The sequence below is a fragment of the Protopterus annectens genome, chromosome 9.part0, assembly GCF_019279795.1.
Source record: "Protopterus annectens isolate FY-2018-M chromosome 9.part0, PAN1.0, whole genome shotgun sequence".
Taxonomy (NCBI): domain Eukaryota; kingdom Metazoa; phylum Chordata; order Ceratodontiformes; family Protopteridae; genus Protopterus; species Protopterus annectens.
In genome coordinates this window covers 1,730,198,612-1,730,216,982 of record NC_056743.1, presented here as the reverse complement: position 1 = coordinate 1,730,216,982, position 18,371 = coordinate 1,730,198,612, and the positions used below count along the sequence as shown (strand labels likewise).

General features: G+C 40.0%; 1 protein-coding gene across 1 annotated transcript in view; it reads left to right on the top strand.

The window, feature by feature from the left end:
• LOC122810770 (putative adhesion G protein-coupled receptor E4P) overlaps window positions 1-18,371 on the top strand; it is a 215,100-nt gene that overhangs the window by 111,606 nt on the left and 85,123 nt on the right. Inside the window, exon 2 of the mRNA XM_044082331.1 lies at window positions 10,059-10,125. Coding sequence (XP_043938266.1) covers window positions 10,059-10,125 — 67 coding nt within the window. The remainder of the gene's footprint in view (window positions 1-10,058; window positions 10,126-18,371) is intronic.

Below are 18,371 nucleotides of genomic sequence, written 5' to 3'. Positions count from 1 at the left end.
TCAGCTGCCTGTCCAGTGCCAAGATTCATCAGATCATGCATGCACTCAGATCTTTCGGCGTCAAGTACCATTATGACTCTGTCATAGCTCATGTTGGACTGAATGACCTGAGACGTACATCACTGGGCTATATAAAGAGAGACATGATTGACCTCACCAAGTATGTGTCCCAGGCAGGAATGTCCCTAGCCTTGAGCAGCATATTACCTTCACGTACAATGATACCACAGTATTAAAAAATATATATATATTGCAATAACTGGCTTAGATTTTGGTATCATTCAAAGGGGATCCAGTTTCTTTCAGCCTGGAATGACATGGTCGACAAACCTCTCTGCTTTGCTAGAGATGGTTTGCATCTGGGACCACTTAGTTTTCAGATGCTTTTAAAGGCTCCTGCCTCTGCCATAGTTCCATTTTTAGTCAAGGTCCCAAACACAGAATTGCCAACCATACCAAAATAAGGGCTATGCTGCTAACCAATAGGAGCTTATATCAAAAACTGAACACCCTGGAAGCACTTCTATTACTAGAGGATGTAGATTTCTGTGCAGTCACACAAACCTCAACGTGTAAGAGAGTATCCTGGCCTTGCAAACCAACAATGCCTTCTACACCTTCAATCTGCAACGTGAACATGTGAGAACCAAAGGAGGCAGTGTTTCTAGCTATATCAGAGATAAATTCACCTCCTGACTAGTTAGCATGGACAAGTCCATGGAGTTACTCCAAATTCAGATTGCTGTGGGTAAGACCTCATTCAAGTAATATTTAGTTATAGATCCTCCTCCATGGATCATGATGTGCATGAGGTCAGTCCAAATATCATCAAACACTCTGGTCATGGGGGATTTCAATTATCCCATCATTAACTGGCAAACCTACTCTAGCCCTAACTCACTAGCACAAAACTTCTTGACTTTTTAACTCAAATGCCCTTGAGCAAATTGTTCAAACCCCAACAAGAGGAACAAGCATACTAGATCTGGTCCTCACTAACATGACAAACAGATGAAGCACCACAACTGTTGGACCCTCATTAGTTAAATCTGACCACAAATCAGTCACGTTCAAACTGGCACTAACACTAGAACACACAAAGGGCTAAAAAACTTCACCAAAGTAAACTATACCCTCCTAGGGGAAGATATAAATGCAATCCAAGTCCCACCCTAACTGGAAGTGGTAATTATACCAAAGCTTACACTAAACCCCTGTAGAATCACTTGTGTATAGACTCAGCTGTTCCATGGAGAATCAAAGCCAGAGCCCCAAGTGAAAAAAAAGCCACCTTGGTGGACATCCAGCAGCAACAAACTTTACAACAAATGCAAAATGTTGCTCTCTAAGAAAACAAAAGTGAGGCCCCAACAATTGAAAAGCACCCTCCTCAGTCTCAACAAAGGGAAATAGGACAACATGTCAAATCCTCTAAGGATAACTTTGAGAAAAACCTAGCAATCACAGCCAAAGATAATCATAAGTCCTTTTACAGCTGTGTACATAGCCTAAAAGGCAGGTCACAAGCATGTGCCAAACTAGTGACTAATGATATCACACACACTAACTCTTCAGAGATAGGAAACCTGCTAGCAGACAGATTTGGTAAAAATTTCCATATCCCCTCCAACCTTATCACAACCTTGCCCCCAAATCCCCCCTCCCCACCTTACATATCCAAATAGCAGGTCATTAAAGCCTTGTCTAAGGCAAAATACACAGCCTCTGTGGGAACAGACAGAATCCCAGGCTGTCTTTTGAACAAACTAAAACATGAACTAACATCACCATTAAGTACCTTATTCAGTAACAGCCTAACCACTGGCTTTGTTCCTGTTCCTGAGGAATGGAAAACAGCAACAGTTATTCCCCTCCCATAAAGGTGGCTTAACAACAGACTCAGGGAATTATAGTCCCATAAGTCTGACAAGCCTCATCTGTAAAGCCATAGTACATATCATGGACCTCATAAATAAAGGCATAGGTGACCTCCAAACACTGGATCTCACCCAATTCAGCTTCATCAAGGGCAGATCCTGTCGGTTAAACCTGATGAATTTCTAATAAAATGTGAACAGAGCCAATGGCAAATGAAAATCTGTGCACACAGCATACCTATACTTGGCAAAAGCCTTTGACACAATCCCACACTCAGGCATTACTGATAAACTTAGCAAACTAAATGTAAACCCCTTTATTGTAAGATGGGATATCAACTGGCTCACAAACCAGTCACACACTATCAAAGTGGGTGACTACACATCAACCAGCAAACCTGTCACCAGTGCGGTATCACAAGGATCAGTGCTGGGTCCTCTACTGTTTGGTATATACTTCTCAGATGTCCAGGCCAAAACTAAGGGTCTGCGGCTGATCAGGTTTGTGGATGATTGCAAACTGGATGCAGTTATTTAATACCCAGATGATGTCAGTATACTTCATGAGGGTCTTACACAGACCACCTGGTTTTTCAGTCATGGCCTCAAACTGAATTCAAAAAATGCATCATCATCATTCTCTTCAGTAAAAACAATGTCCCTTCTTACTATCAAATTAACAACAATATCCTATGTACCTGCAAAGTGGTAAGAGAGCTGGGATCACAAGTAGACTGTAGTATTATCTTTGACCACACCATGTATCTATGGTATTAATAAAGGCTTTCTGTATAGCACACTTGATTAGCAAAGGCATCACCTCTAGAGCAAAGGTTATAACCCCTCTATACTTGTCACTAGTCAGGCCCATAATTGAGTATAATACCCCTTTTGGTATGTACGATATAAAGTACCTCCAGCAATTGGAGAGACCTCAGAGGTTTCTAACTTAGAAGATCAAGGGACTACAACACATGCCTTACACAGACTGACTAAAATCCTTGTCACTATACTCAATATCATATAGATTTCTTAGGGGAGAGTTATGCCTGACTTATAGAGTGATCTCTGACCCAAATCTAATGAATTTGCTGCACATCTGTAAATCAAAGCTACCCATTTCAGAGACCTAAATGTAGCCTGTGACTTGAATAGGATGTGCTGGAAAGACAGATGTGTTACCCAGTGACTGACGTATCTTTGGAATAGGCTGCCAATTGATGTGAAGCAGAGCACCTCTACGACACTGTTCAAAAGGAACCTGGAGAAGTGGATGGACCACCATAAATTCTTATGGGGGATAACACCCACAACCCTCCTGGACATGATCAGCCATTACTAATTACAATCCTGGGTATTGACTAGAGTCTCTGTGGTATTACAATGGGATGAAACAACTAGGCTTGAAGTAATCTCCGGTCAATAGCCTAGTAATTCCTATGATCCTATGATCCAGTGCTGGTATAAATAAGGCAGATTTGTACCATACTACTCACAGTACCAGTACCCTGTACAGATACAAACATCTAGAATCAACATTTTCTTTTGTAACTGCCCATAAAATGGTACCCTGTAAAGCAGTAAATAAAGAACTAATACCTTACAAACTGACAAACATAGATCAGATAGTTGCACATTGAGTGCCAGTACTGCTAAATTTAGTATTTTATAAACTAGTCTGTCTCCACCTCCCTGCCAAAAAGTGTCCTTAAAAGACTTCTGTTGACTCCTATATACTGTACTTTTGTAGCTCACCAATTAGGGGATCAGACAACATGAATATGCAATTTCCTAATTTCTCTGTAGCCAGCCTTGTGGATATGGGTATCGTGAGACAAAGTAGCAGTTGTCTCATGTTTACTGACAGCCATTTAATCCTTAAAGTAACTGACACAGTATATAAGAGGTGAACATTCACAATGTCACTGGAGGCTAAACTCTCACATAAAAGCACAGGTTGTCAAAACCAGACACAGACCACTCCCCACACATAGCACAGAACACACACAATGACCAACATATACTGAGGCACTTAAATGCAATCTTCCTAAACAAAAGAGACCTCCTAGAGCACCCATCAGCAAAGATTATCCTGAGAAAACCCAAAAGCACTCAACAAAAACAGCAGTTAACATCATACATACAGCTGCTATCAGTGCATCCCCAAATACAAAGCCCATGGAGCAAGCAAACACACTTCCTAGGACTCTAGTAATAGAGGACTCTAATGTAAGACAGTCTGATGCCCCTCTAACTAGGCTGGACAAGGAGAAGATAATGGTTAGTTGCCTATCTGGAGACAGGATCCTCCAAATTACACAATGACTCAAGTCACTGCACCACAGGTATTAGTGCGATTTCATCATAGTCCATGTAGGCATAAATGACCTGAGACATACCTCCCTAGACAATGGAGAGAGATATTATAGATCTCTCTGATTGTGTGTCTCAGGCTGGTTTGAGCCTAGCACTGAACAGCATATTACCTTCACCAAGAATAATGCCACAATACCAACAAATGATGATTAATTTTAACAATTGGCTGAATTTCTGGTGTCATTCTAAAGGGCTTCAATATTTTCCTGCATGCAAAGACATGGTTAACAAAGCATGTTGCTCTGTCAGGGATTGTCTGAACCTATCCCCTCTGGGCTTTCAAATACTGGCTAAAACCTTATCCTTCCCCACAGAGCCTTTTTAGGCAATGTCAAACTGACAACCCTCGCAACATAGAAAAGTCAACTCAACTGAGCCTCAAGGTGCTATTGCTCAATGCCAGGAGCCTAATCAAAAAAAAAAAACTAAACTCCCTCCAAGACCTCTTCACCCTAGATAATATAGACATCAATGCAGTTACTGAGACATGGTTCAAAGTGGCAGACAGTATCCCAGGAAGTTTCAGTGTCTTCCACACTTTTAAACAGTAGCTGCACAGACAGGGACTACAGGTGGAGGTGTCTTGATATACATCAATAACAAGCATACCTCTAGGTTGGTTAAACAGGATGATGCACTGGAGTTTTTCCATGTGTAGGTCACCATAGAAAAAAATCCTGTACCATATCCTTGTAAGCTATAGGTCACACTCTATGTTACATGAAACTTATAAACCTATTGGAGACACTGGCCATCCAGCTTAACACCTTACTTATGAGGACTTTTAATTACCCATTTATAGATTGGGAATCCTACACAGCTTGGAATCTGCAGGTACTGAGACTCCTGGACATAGTAAATACAAACACCATTAACCAGTTAGTGTATGTGCCTACTAGAGGTCCCAACATACTGGAATTCATGCTCATAAATTTGGAAGAATGCTGTACCATCCACAATTTCACATCCTCTGTGGTAAGGTCTCGAAATAAAAATCAGCTCTGAAACTCGAGTAAACCCAGTAACAGACAGGGACCATTCCAAGGCAAGCTACCTTTTTTAAGTGATAGTTTGTCAAAATTCATGCCATGAGAATGGAAAGCTGAAATGGTCATCCTTCTTCATAAGGATGGACCATCAACATATCCTAGAAGCTAGAGTCCTATTAGTCTGATTAGTCTTATATGCAAATCCATGAAAAGAATTATCAAGGAAATAATCAACAAAGATAAAGGAGACCTTCAAACAGTGGATCCATCCCAGTTTGGGAAGGTCATGCCTACTGAACCTGTTGGATGTCTTTCAGAAGGTCACCAGGGCAATGGATGAGGGTAAAACAGTGCATACTGCCCACCTTGACCTGGCTAAGGCATTTGATACTATACCCTAGTCTGGCATTCTTAACAAACTTACAAAACTGAGCATAAACTCCAATATGAATGGGACCGAAGAAGTTTGGATTGGTAAGACTACCTCCTCAAAGAGGCCAGACAGCAGTGGAGTCCCTCAAGGCTCTGTGCTGGGGCAACTCCTCTTTGACATCTTCTTCTCAGAAGTTAAGGCTAATTTCAAAGGCCACTGGTTGACCGTATTTGCAGATGATTCCAAACTGTGAGCAATCATAGAATCCATCCAGGACATCAACATCTTACAATAGGGTTTAACACAGATATATGACTGGTTCTAAAGCCATGGCTTCAAACGCAGTGCAAAGGAATGCATTATAGTACCTTTTGGGAAGTCGACCACCCCAGGAAACTATTTCATCAATAAAACACTCCTAAAAGTTGACCCACTAGTCAGGGATCTGGGAACTCATGTGCACAGTAACCTGGCCTTTGACCAATATGTATCCAAGACAGTAAGTAAATCCTTCTCTATTGCTCAACTTATAAGTAAGTGCATGCCATCTAGGTCCAGGGAGTCATTGCACCATTATACTCAGCCCTCATTAGACCCATCATTGAGTATAATGCTACAGTTGGTATGTACCTCACCAGACACGTGCAACAACTGGAATGTCTGAAAAGGTTCATTACAAAAAGAATACAGGGGATAAACACAATGTCCTATGCAGATCACCTCAATGCCATATCTATACTCAGTCTCCTGCATACTATTGAGAGGTGATCTAAACCTGGCATACAAAGTATCCCTGGACTGCACTTCGGTGGACCATTTGAATGTCTGCAAAACAAACACAGTCTGAACTACTCAATTTAAAGACCTAAATATGCTTGCAATATAAATAGGACATGTTAGACAAACAGATATGTATCTCAGGGAATTCCCTTTCTCTGGAGCAGGCTTCCATCCATAACTTGGACCATTGGATGGGAAATCAAAAATTCACTCATGGTCTGGCACCCACATCTCTGATGGCTAGAGGCAGTCAGTAAATCATGTCGTAAGCAAAAATCACCCCTACATAAATGTCTTGAACATATAATTTGTGGGACACACTTATGTTGCACGGCTATGTTTATAAAGGCCTTAGTGGCTGTTAGCCTAGTATATACCTAGGTACCTATATGAACCTATGTTGATCTGTCTCATCCAACCTGTTTCCTAATGAAGTCCATCACCATAATAAACAGCAGTGGGCTCAGAGCAGAACTTGCTGCATACCCACTCCCTCTGGGAACCCCTAAAAGTGTCTTAACACTGTCCGTACATGTGTCATTGGGTTCTTCTGCATAGATTCCACTAATTCTACTGATGTTTCTGATACTTTGAACCAGAGCAGGACTGTCCAAATCAGCTTTCTTGAAACTTTGTTATATGCTTTCTCCATGTCTAGGTATGTCGAGTTGGATTCTTAGCTCATCTCTATCTTCTCCTCATCTATCAACCTCATTGCAGACATCAGGTCATTTGTGCAGCTTCCTAGTCTGAATCTAAACTGCTCATCTCCCATCTTACGGTCTACTACTCCATATATTCATTTATCAATCATCCTCTTCAGTATCTTAATACAGTGTGTCAGAAATTTGATACCTCTGTATTGCCAACAGTTATTAAGGTTCCCTTTGTTTTGTACACTGGTAAAGAAATGCTTATGATCCTGTCATCTGTAATATGCCTTTCTCTACATACTGCTATGTGTACCCTCTGGAACAATTTCTCCCGTAACTCACCCAATATTATGATCATATCTGCCATAACCTCATCTGAGCCTGCTGCTTTCCCTGATTAATTTTCTTTAGTGCTGTTCTTATTTATTTTAGGGTGGACTCCTCCTCTTCTTGTTTCATTGTAGGCTGTATCTGGGGCAGTACAGCTCCTTTAGGATTTTCTTCATTCAGAAGTTGCTGGAAGTACTCCCTACAACTGTCTTTGATGTCCTCTGGACTGCTGAGTGGGTTGTTGCCTGCATCCCTTATGAAGGTGCCTGATGACTACTTTCTTTGTCATTTTGTCATTGATGTGCAACCAAATAGGGTTTGTTTGTCCCAGCTGCTGTGCCCCTTCTCAGAAGTCGGTAGAGTGCCTCTGATGGTTTGTTCTTTGCTATTATAACTGCTCTGTCTTAGTATGGGCATTCAAAGTATCCCGTTATCAACACCCACTTACATTGTTCTGCTTTATCTGGTAGGTCCTGCAACTGCTATATGAATATACTCTTTTCCTTGCTATTGCAGTCCTGCTGTGAGGCATAGGCCGAGATTATGAATAGTGCCCTAGCCTTCCACCAGTTCTGATGACCCGTCCTTGTCTTCTGAACTTTCTCCACCACCAGAATTCCCACTCCTTTTCTAGTCTATCCTCCTCCTGAGTAGTAGATACTGATCCCAAGCCAGATGGCTATACTGTACTGGCCTTCCATTTTGTCTTCTGGATACACTGGATGTCCAGCTTCCTCTCAAACATCTTGCCAGCTACTTCCAAGCTGTGCCCTGTCAATTAACTTTTATTGAGTGCAGCGATTCTTAGTTTATGTTTGGTATTTGTGCAATATTCACATGTATTTATTTAATAAAAGCATGTACAAAGCGCACGATTACTAGGCAGACTTTTAAGTCCTGAAAAAGGGAAAAAACAGATGAATAAGATATTTGAGAGTAAACACCCATAAATATAAATTATATGACTGAATAATCGTATTTTAATTTCTGTATTATGATGACTTACAGTGCCAAAAAGTTTACCATGATATAGGTTCATAGATTAGTACTAAGCTAACTGCCCTTGCAAGCCTAGCCAATTATCCCTTGTGAGACTCAAACTCTGCACCTTGTGTTTGTAAGGCAAACAATTTAACCATTAGGCCACCCTCCCAACCTAAAGATGGAGAATGCGGGCATTGATCCTGCTACCTCTCACATGCTAAGCGAGCAATCTACCATTTGAGCTAATTCCCCTTGGGTGCTAAGTCCCCTTGGGTTTATGTGGGGAAATTAGAAGGGGGGGTCCTCCTCCTATAAATTGGTCCAAAGGAGTAAAAGATAGGTTGCAAAACAGATATGCCATTTAGCAATAAATGTTCATAACTCTTGTTCACTGATTAGAATATAGAAGTAATGAATCTGATTGTGAGCAAACAACAGTATGTCACCACATCTGTGCTTTCTCACAATCTGTTGGCACCATTTCTGATGTATTTTTGGGTTTAGATTGACTTGCACGTTCATCTCATCATGATGTGACATGCAGGTATGCACACACACACATACACACACACACACACACACACACACACACACACACACACACGCACACACACACACACGCACACGCACACGCACACACACACACACACACACACACACACACACACACACACACACACACACATACATTTACCTATATAAAATATAAGTGGGCTTACTTCACCTTATCAAAAATAACCAGTGAACAAGAGTTATGAACATTTATTGCTAAATGGCATATCTGTTTTGCAACCTATCTTTTACTCCTTTAGACCAATTTATGGGAGGGGGACCCCCCCCCTTCTAACTTCCCCACATAAAGTAAAGAACACCATGGGACCCTTATTTAATATAATCAGTTCCAGGGTCAAACAGGGAAAAGCAGAGGTATCCTATTTTGAGATAAGGTATAACTAGTAGTGATTATGGTCATTGAAGTTAATTCCATACAACACAACAGAGGCTATTATTGTATCATATCACTTATACTTTTTCATTTGCCTTTTTTCTTTTTTTCACACTTTACACTAAAGAGCAAAAAAATGGAATTTAAAGTAAAGTAAAACTGCTGCTATTTTGACTGAAGCAATTGAAAGCAAACTTTTTTCATGTTTTTTCATTTATCCCAGTGAGGAGCTTGGATTTTTAGGCTGTATCACAAGCATACTTAAATTAGAGTCAGAATCTGATTTGTCACAAATGCATGCTCTTCATTTAAATGACAGAATTAGTTTTGATTAGCTATGCATTCACTCTTAGCCTTGTTTTCAGGATGGATGGATGGATGGGAAGCACAGAGTTGCTTAATAAATACCAAATAGCACTGTATCATGTGTGTGATGTACTATGTACAGGCATTTGTGAATCCATCCCATTGGGAGCTGATATGTATTTAGCATTCATAGTAATTTCTGAAGTAAATGGTATGTGATCTGTTGAATGGCTCAACTTCCTTATGGTGTGATTGTGACATTGAATGCACATGTCTCTCATATACATGTACAGTGGATTCTACAGTACTATTCAATGCTTGGTTGCTGTTCATGATTTATATAAACCATCATTTTAGATGTTATGTCCAGGGATTTGTTGCCCTTAAGAATTTTTTTCTAACTATATTGCATGGACTCATTAATCCTACCTCATTACTTCCTAGATGCTGGCTAAGTTTGGACAGAGGCTTTATATGGAGCTTCATGGGACCTGTATGTTTTATAATTTTGGTAAGTTACTTCCTTAGTAAGTTTTGAAATCTTGATTTAGATGAGTTGGCTGATTATATGAAAATTTACACTTTACCCAGAAATACATTATTATTTAGTTTGTATAATAGATAAAACCCAAAGTTATTTCCTTCTGTGTCCGTCTTCTATCTGCATCGCATCATGCAGAAGGAGGTACTGTTCTCCAGCATGGAAGTCTCAGCTATACTTCCTAAATTTCTAACACAAATCTCCTGTCTTTTTTATGTTTTGTTTATGTTTTCACCAGTGGATAATAGACACAAGACAAAAAACAAAAAACTGCATTTAGCCCTGGCAAAAAGTTTAGATCCTATTTTCACATTAGGATCTGTGATCACTAAATGGTTTTGCAGTATCATTTATATGTAATAAGCTAATAGCATAGTCAAGCTGTATTAGATAATGTACATAGAGACAAGAGGCAGCCTGTGTACAGAAGTTAAATCAGCTGTTCACTAAGAAGAAGTATGTGTGTGTGTGTGTGTGTGTGTGTGTGTGTGTATGTTCACTTACGTAAACTTCTTTCATTTAGTAAAGTGCTCAGGACTCAGTATAGAGTAGAAAGATATGCCAGTAAATGATCCCTGGCTTAATTCTAGAAACCTATGAAAGCAGTTTAGAAGCAAAGTGTTAAAGGCAGTATATTATGCATACCAGATTCACCCAAAGCATTGCACAATGTCAGCAATAATGCCATAGATGGCCAAAGGCAAAGCATAAATTATAAGTCCAAGTTCACTCATCAAAGTAATTCACTGTTCATGAATCAGCTGTATTTGATGAATATTTACCAAATTAATAGCAACTATTGCATAGGTATGTGTGACTTGCCGTTATGTTCATGAATTTAGGTAGTCAAGTAATACAGTCACAATTATCCATACTGCCTCTTTGTAACAGGAAGAAGTAAACTTGGGTAAAACACACGTAAAATTGTGAGAATCACACGTGTAGGGGATTGTGTTACGTTAGACAAAGGGGAATAGCAACACCCACAGATTCAGCAAAAATTAAAAAAAAAAATACTCCAGCAGCAATCCAGTGGTGTAAAACAAACAGTATGAACTCAAATAACATCCATCACCACTGTAGCAGGGAAACAGAAAACTTTATTAAAATAAACAAATAAAAATGGTGGTGGATGTTATTTGAACACCCACAGAATACTTACATATCTCTCAGCTGTTCAGTACTTTGCAGAATGTCCACTTATCTTTAGTCTGTTTTTTATAATATTCGAGATTTGCTCGCAAAACATTGAGAATTGAAGTCATTTCTGTGACACAACTGAATATAGTATATGTTGTACAAACAATATTCCATGTCTGCAACTATATACGTAACCTACCTACAGTTAGCAGCAATCAGTAGTCTGCAAAATGCAAACATCCTGATGGTGCTTGCTGATTAAAAAATGTTGCAAAGAGATGCCTATCTGTGCAAGTGTCCACAAACACAGAATGCAAGTATGTTGTAACAAACACACCCAAGGTGTTGTAGGCACATGTAATATTAATGTTGAACTGAAGGGCATGCCACACAGTCTGCAAATGACAGTATGAGCACTGACACAGCAGACACCCATTCAGCCTGTGAGTGGGCAGGCTATACACAACAGATCAGTCACTGGGAAACACTTCCATACATACAAGTATGCCAGTATATGCATTATAAACAGCAGGCAAAGCACTACAGACTTGTATATAAAACATCCACCTCAAAGTATGTATGACAGATACACAAACTTCACTGTCATTTAGATTGTGACCTACATTTCAATAAATAACTAGTTTAATGCTAAATGATATTTCAACATCTTTGTATTTTAATTGGAATTTTAAGCAAAGGTATAGTGTGATTATTGCACTTCCCTTACCGATGCATGATGGGTATACAGGTATTCTAAGCAATATACATGGTAATGTAAAAAAAATATAGGCCTATAACAAGAATCAGATGCATTTTATTTAACAAAACAAAAAATAATCAGCAGACATCTCTCCCTCCATTGCTCCTCAAGCCTATGTATCTGCTCCTCATCAGCTGAAAAAAGAAAAGATCAATTATGAGTGATGTAGTCTTCAAATAACAGGGTTATACAGTGCTCAGACTAGGTTATAAAAGAACTACATCTGAAGAACATCAGACACTCACCATACACATTGTATAATCTTACACACAGGCTTTTACATCTTTGAACAGAGTTTGGTGCACATGAGATACAAACCTACAAATCTCTAACCTTGACACCTTACCTGCCTAGCTAATCCATGTTGCCTGAGAGTGTGTATTGTGAATGCAGTGAAAAGACTTGGGATCATGACATCACCTGGATAGGGGATGGATTGCTAATACAGAACATGGCTTTTTTTTTTTTTTTTTTTTTAAATGAGCATGTACCTGGGCGTGTAGGTAAATAATTAGCAAGAATGAATTCATGTCAGTACTGTGGTCACAATCATTAACAGCAATGGAAAAACTTTCATCCGTCAGACAGTAGGACAGTGGGAGAGTGCCATGTATCACATAGCTTCTGTTAACAGAAACATAAAAGGTGCTGTACATCAAGGACACAGTAAGGCGTGTGGAGGACTATATTAAAGATATCCCTTGGCAAAGTGCATATCACTTGGGGTGGGAAGTTGGTGTAATGGTTAAGGTGCTTACCTTAGAAACACAAGGTGCAGGATTTGATTCTCACATGGGGTAATTGGCTAGGCTTAAAATGGACCCTGAAGACAGTTAGCCTAGTACTAATCTATTAAATTATGAAAAGCATCTGACTTTGAGACTTCATATCCTTCAGATAACACGTCAAAGCAAAGCTTGTTTCTACATTTATAAGAACAATATTTAAAACATATCCCTGATTTGGGGCCTTCGTCAACTGATTATTTTTGGTTTTGTTTCCAGAATTATTGTGATAAGGATTTGAAAGGTATGATTACTTATTAAAGAATTTAGCCGCAACATCAGTACTACTCCTTACCCGGTGCTGCGGTAGCGTTGTCGCCTCACAGTAAGACGCTGTCCGTTTTGATTCTCAGCTAGACCGTCTTCTGCGTGGAGGCATGCATGAATGGGCGTACCTTCGTTGAAGGCTGTGCATCAGGGCTGGTAACTCGGCACGTAAAAATCAACTACCAATCATTAGTGGACTGGAGTTCCACTGTGGTGACTCCTAACCGGGAAAAGCCGAAAGACACAACAAAATCAGTGCTTCTCCTTAAATGAGATACACTGAACATGAAGGAGATGTAAGCAGTATATGAACTCAAATGTGTTCAGTTCTACATGCTGAAGTAAAAAAGCTTCAATACACATTACTCTTGTCTGGTAATAAAGGGAGAGTGATAGTCTCAGATGACTGTCACTGCACTCTGATGATCAGATGGTACCCTCTACTTATTTTGCAAAGTTTGTGCAGTTATACAATAGGTTAAAAAAACTATATGTAACCTATACCTAACCTAAAAGGTATAAAGTTATATAATAGGGGAGCACTTCATTATGGTGCTAACAATGCTATTTATCCAATGTTGGATACTGTGAGTACAATAAAGGATTTGAGGATGCTAGTATATTGTAAACTTTCATTTGAAGATAATTTAAAGGTTGTAGTTAGGAAATGTCATATAACTGTTAAAGACATCTTGTATACAATTGTTCGCAGGGACAAGCACATCCTTTTACACCTGTACAAATCAGTAGTTAGGCCATTTGTTGGGTATTGTGCATCATTCTGCTCTTATAATAAGACTCAGCTGAAAAAGTTAGAAAGAATTCAGAGGTATTTCATAAAACAAGTACCTCAAGTTAAGGAACTGGACTATATAAACACAGTAGAAAGATTGTTATTGTTTATTATCAATTACAGGTAAATAAGGGTGACCTTGATCCATCCATTCTCAACCCCTTTTTCCTTTTTTTACACATGGGGTTGGAGTGTCACTTTGACACTGATAATCATCTTGAGCCAAGGTTTACACCACCGGCTGGCTAGCCCTTCTGCAGTAATTCATCTGTATTACTCTCACCTATGGCCAATTTAGAGTGTCCAATCCACCTACTGCATGTCTTTGGAATGTGGGACAAAACTGGAGCACTCAGAGAAAAAACATACAACTGCAAGGAGGGCATGCAGACTCCACACAGAAAGCACCCCAGCCAGGAATTGACTCAGAGAACCACTTGCTGTGAGGAAACAATGCTAACCACTGCACCACCGCAGCTGCCCAAGGGTGACCTGACACTGATAAATAAATGTGTTCATTATGAATAACTGGTAGTTTGCCCAGGAGTGGAAGTCAGTAAGCACACTATAGACACCGGGAGTAAAAGGGGTTTGTGGATGTTCCTTGTTATAATACTGTTTTAAGAGAAATATATTTTCACTGCTAATCTGGCTTGCTATGAACATTAAGATTATAGATTAAGGAAAGTTAGTAACCCATTGCACTTTAAGAAAGCTTGAATCATTGATTGTGCAACAAGGTATTTAATCCTACATCAGTAAGTCAGGATAGGTGAGTCTGCCATCACAAAAAGGACAGTCACTAGCAGAGTCCCCCAGGGCTTGGTGTTAGGGCCCCTCCTTTTTGCCATCTAGTTCTCTGAAGTCAAGGCCATTGTTAAAGAGCTAGCTGACCAAGTTTGCAGATGATTGCAAACTAGGTGCATCATAGAATTTCCCAAAGACACAAACATCATCTAAGAAGGCCTGACACAGACAAATAACTGGTGCTAGAGTCATGGTTTAAAATGCCAAAAAATGAGTAATAGTATATTTTGGAAAGACAACTACCTCTGAAAATTGCTGAAGTGATAATACACCTCTAAGAATTTACCCTGAGGTAAGGAATTTGGGAATGCATGTCTTGACCTTTGGTCATAGGTTAGTACTAAGCTAACTGCCCTTGTGAGCCATTTTTAAGCCTAGCCAATTATCCCTTGTGAGACTCAAACCCTGCACCTTGTGTTTGTAAGGCAAACACCTTAACCATTAGGCCACCCTCCCAACCCTTGTGCTGTAGTAGGGAAATCATTTTATGTTGCACAATTGTAAACAAGGGTATGGCATCTAGTTTCATTGTACTCAGCCCTTATTAGACCAGTCATTGAGTGCAATGCTGAATTTGGACTGTACCTGACCAGGCATATGCAACAACTAGAAATTCACAGAGGTTCCTCACAAAACAATACAAGGTGCAGACAACATGCTCTATGCAGATCACTTCAAAGCTCTATCCTTGTACTCTGTCTTCTGTAGACTTTGGAGAGGCGATCTATACCCGGCCTGCAAAGCATCTTCTGATACAGCCCTTATGGACCTGCTGCACATTTACAAAACAGGTGGCACTAGAAGCACCCAGTCTAGTGTGCTAAACCTCATCTACCCAATAAATATGATATGTTGGAAGGAGAGATATATGTCTCAGAGTCCACCCTTTCTCTGTAACATGCTTCCCATCCATGTGAAGCAGAGTTCCTCCCTGAACGTATTCAACACCAACTTAGATCAGTGAATGTGGAATTGTAAAATGTAACCCTGGTCAGCAAACTATGTCCCTATTAGAAAGAAGAAGCTCATAAATGTTCAATCACTCATATTCAAGCTATTCCCCCTCTCTCAATAAAATGAGCACTGTGGCATGGCTAGGGCTTATAAAGGCCCTTTAGGGTCATTAGGTTAGCAATTACCTATGAACATATTAACTTTTGTTGTGATTTCATTCCTAAAAAGAATATGTATTCCTGTATAAAAGTACATTTTATTTGTTTTGTGTGTTGCGGCATAAAATTACATTAAAAACAATTTTTTCTCATTACAATTCAAGCCATAGTTATCAAAATTGTTGAACTGTTTTTGAAACATAGACATCTATTGACAAACAGAACAAAAAACACATAAACTGGGAAGTTGCTTGGAAGCAGTCCTCTGGATTATAGTCTATAATAAAGAGATTGAATGTAATTGATCAATTAGATGAAGTAAAAACTACCATGCCTAATGTAATATACCTTAATTTATGTTTTCTAGTGTAAACCACTTATGCTAGCAATGCAGTTTGCAATGGCTGCAGATATAAACCACTTTTGCTATGGAGTATCCTTAATTGCCCACTGACAGTTACAAACAGATGTGCACCAACAACAAACTAGAAAAGCTGGGTAAAATCTGGGAAAAACTGGTTAGGGTTGAATGGATTCTTGAGAAATGAGTGTAGTAATCTCCTATGAACCTATTAACCTAAACACTTTTAATTTTGGGAGTTTGATTACTTGTTGATGCATTTTTGTCAGCAGTCAGTTTAGTAAACTAAAAGGATCTTAAAAGAAAAATCCAAAGCCAACTTCACGCTTCTTAAGACAGAAGTGGCAAACGTCACGGCACCCATGCAGATGGACAATAATGGTACGACTGCTGAATCCTACACAAATGCACTTTATAAACACTTAAAAGAGTACATGGATCGTGCTATCCCTAACAGAACCAAGATGTTATCCTCCAAAAAAGAAAGCCAATCTGGTGGTCTTCTGCCATAAACAAACTCTACAACAGAAGAAAGAAACTGTTGCAAAAAAGAGTAAAATCCCATGACAGTAAGAAGCTGAGATCCCTCATAAAATCCTCCAAAGCTAGTTATGAAAACAAAATTGCCACTGATTCTAAAAACAACCACAAAGCATTCTATAGCTTTGTCAAGAATCTCAATGGCAACACTCAGATTTGCTCTGAGTTACAGCACAATGACACTAAATATACAGAACCAACTGATATTGCCAACATCCTGGCAGATAGGTTCAGTGCTAACTTTACCCCACCCTCACCCCCTAAAGGGCCAATCTTTATACCGGAAAAATGCAAAGTTCTTGTAATCACGGCTGCACAGGTAAAAACCTCACTCTCCAAAGCCAAGAACACAGCATCCATGGGACCTAATAACATCCAAGGCTGCCTTCTACATGAACTACAGAATGAACTGGCTCCCCACCTAAGTACTATGTTGAATCATAGCCTCACTTCAGGCTTTGTGCCCATTGAATGGCACACTGCGACAGATATCCCACACCACAAAGGGGGGGCCACAACAGTCCCCAGGAACTACCGCCCCATTAGCCTGACGAGCCTGGTCTGCACGGCCATGGAACGTATCATCATGGAACTCATAAACAAAGACATTGGAGATCTCCAAACTCTGGACCCCACACAGTTCAGGTTTGTAAAAGGCAGATTGTGTCTCCTAAACCTGATAGACTTCTTTGAAGTAGTCACCAAAGCATTAGATGAGGGTAAGGTGGTTCACACAGCTTATCTAGATCTCGCCAAGGCGTTTGACACATCCTCCACTCTGGAATTATAGATAAACTCACTAAACTAGGTATAAATCCCTATGTCACAAGATGAGTTGCCAACTGGCTTACTGACAGAACCCACGTTGTGAAAGTAGCAGACTCCAAATCAGACTTCAGACCAGTGACAAGTGGAGTACCACAGGGTTCAGTCCTGGGTCCTCTCCTGTTTGGTATCTACTTCTCTGAACTACAGGCTAACAACATCCTACAAAAGGGCCTCACTGAGACAGATGCCTGGTGTCAAAGCCATGGTCTCAAGCTCAATGCCAAAAAGTGAATTGTCATCCCCTTTGGTAAAAACTCTGTACCCATGAACTACCACATAGGCGGTAGTCTACTTAACACCGAAAGTGTGATAAAAGACCTTGGAACCCAGGTGGACAGTAGTCTCTTCTTTGATCACATCACCACAGTAGTCAGGAAATCCTTCTATGTGGCACACCTCATCACAAAAGGGTTCTCATCCAGGAAAAAAGAGGACATTGTTCCCCTCTACTCATCACTCATTAGACCCATTATAGAGTACAATGCCCCTTTTGGTATGTACCTCACAAGACATCTACAACAACTGGAAAGGCCACAAAAATACCTTACAAAGAAGATTATTGGCCTCAAACAGATGCCTTATGCAGACCGACTCAAAAAACTCCAGCTTTACTCTGTCGCACATCGCCTACTCAGAGGCGATCTCTGCCTAACATACAAAGCTATGTCAAACCCAGAGCTGTTGGACATGCTCCACTTAAAGAAATCCCAATCCCTCTGAGCTACATGCTCTAGGGACCTAAACCTTGTCACCACAATAAACAGAACATGCTGGAGGGATAGATTCCTGTCCCAGAGACTTCCCATACTCTGGAACAGACTAC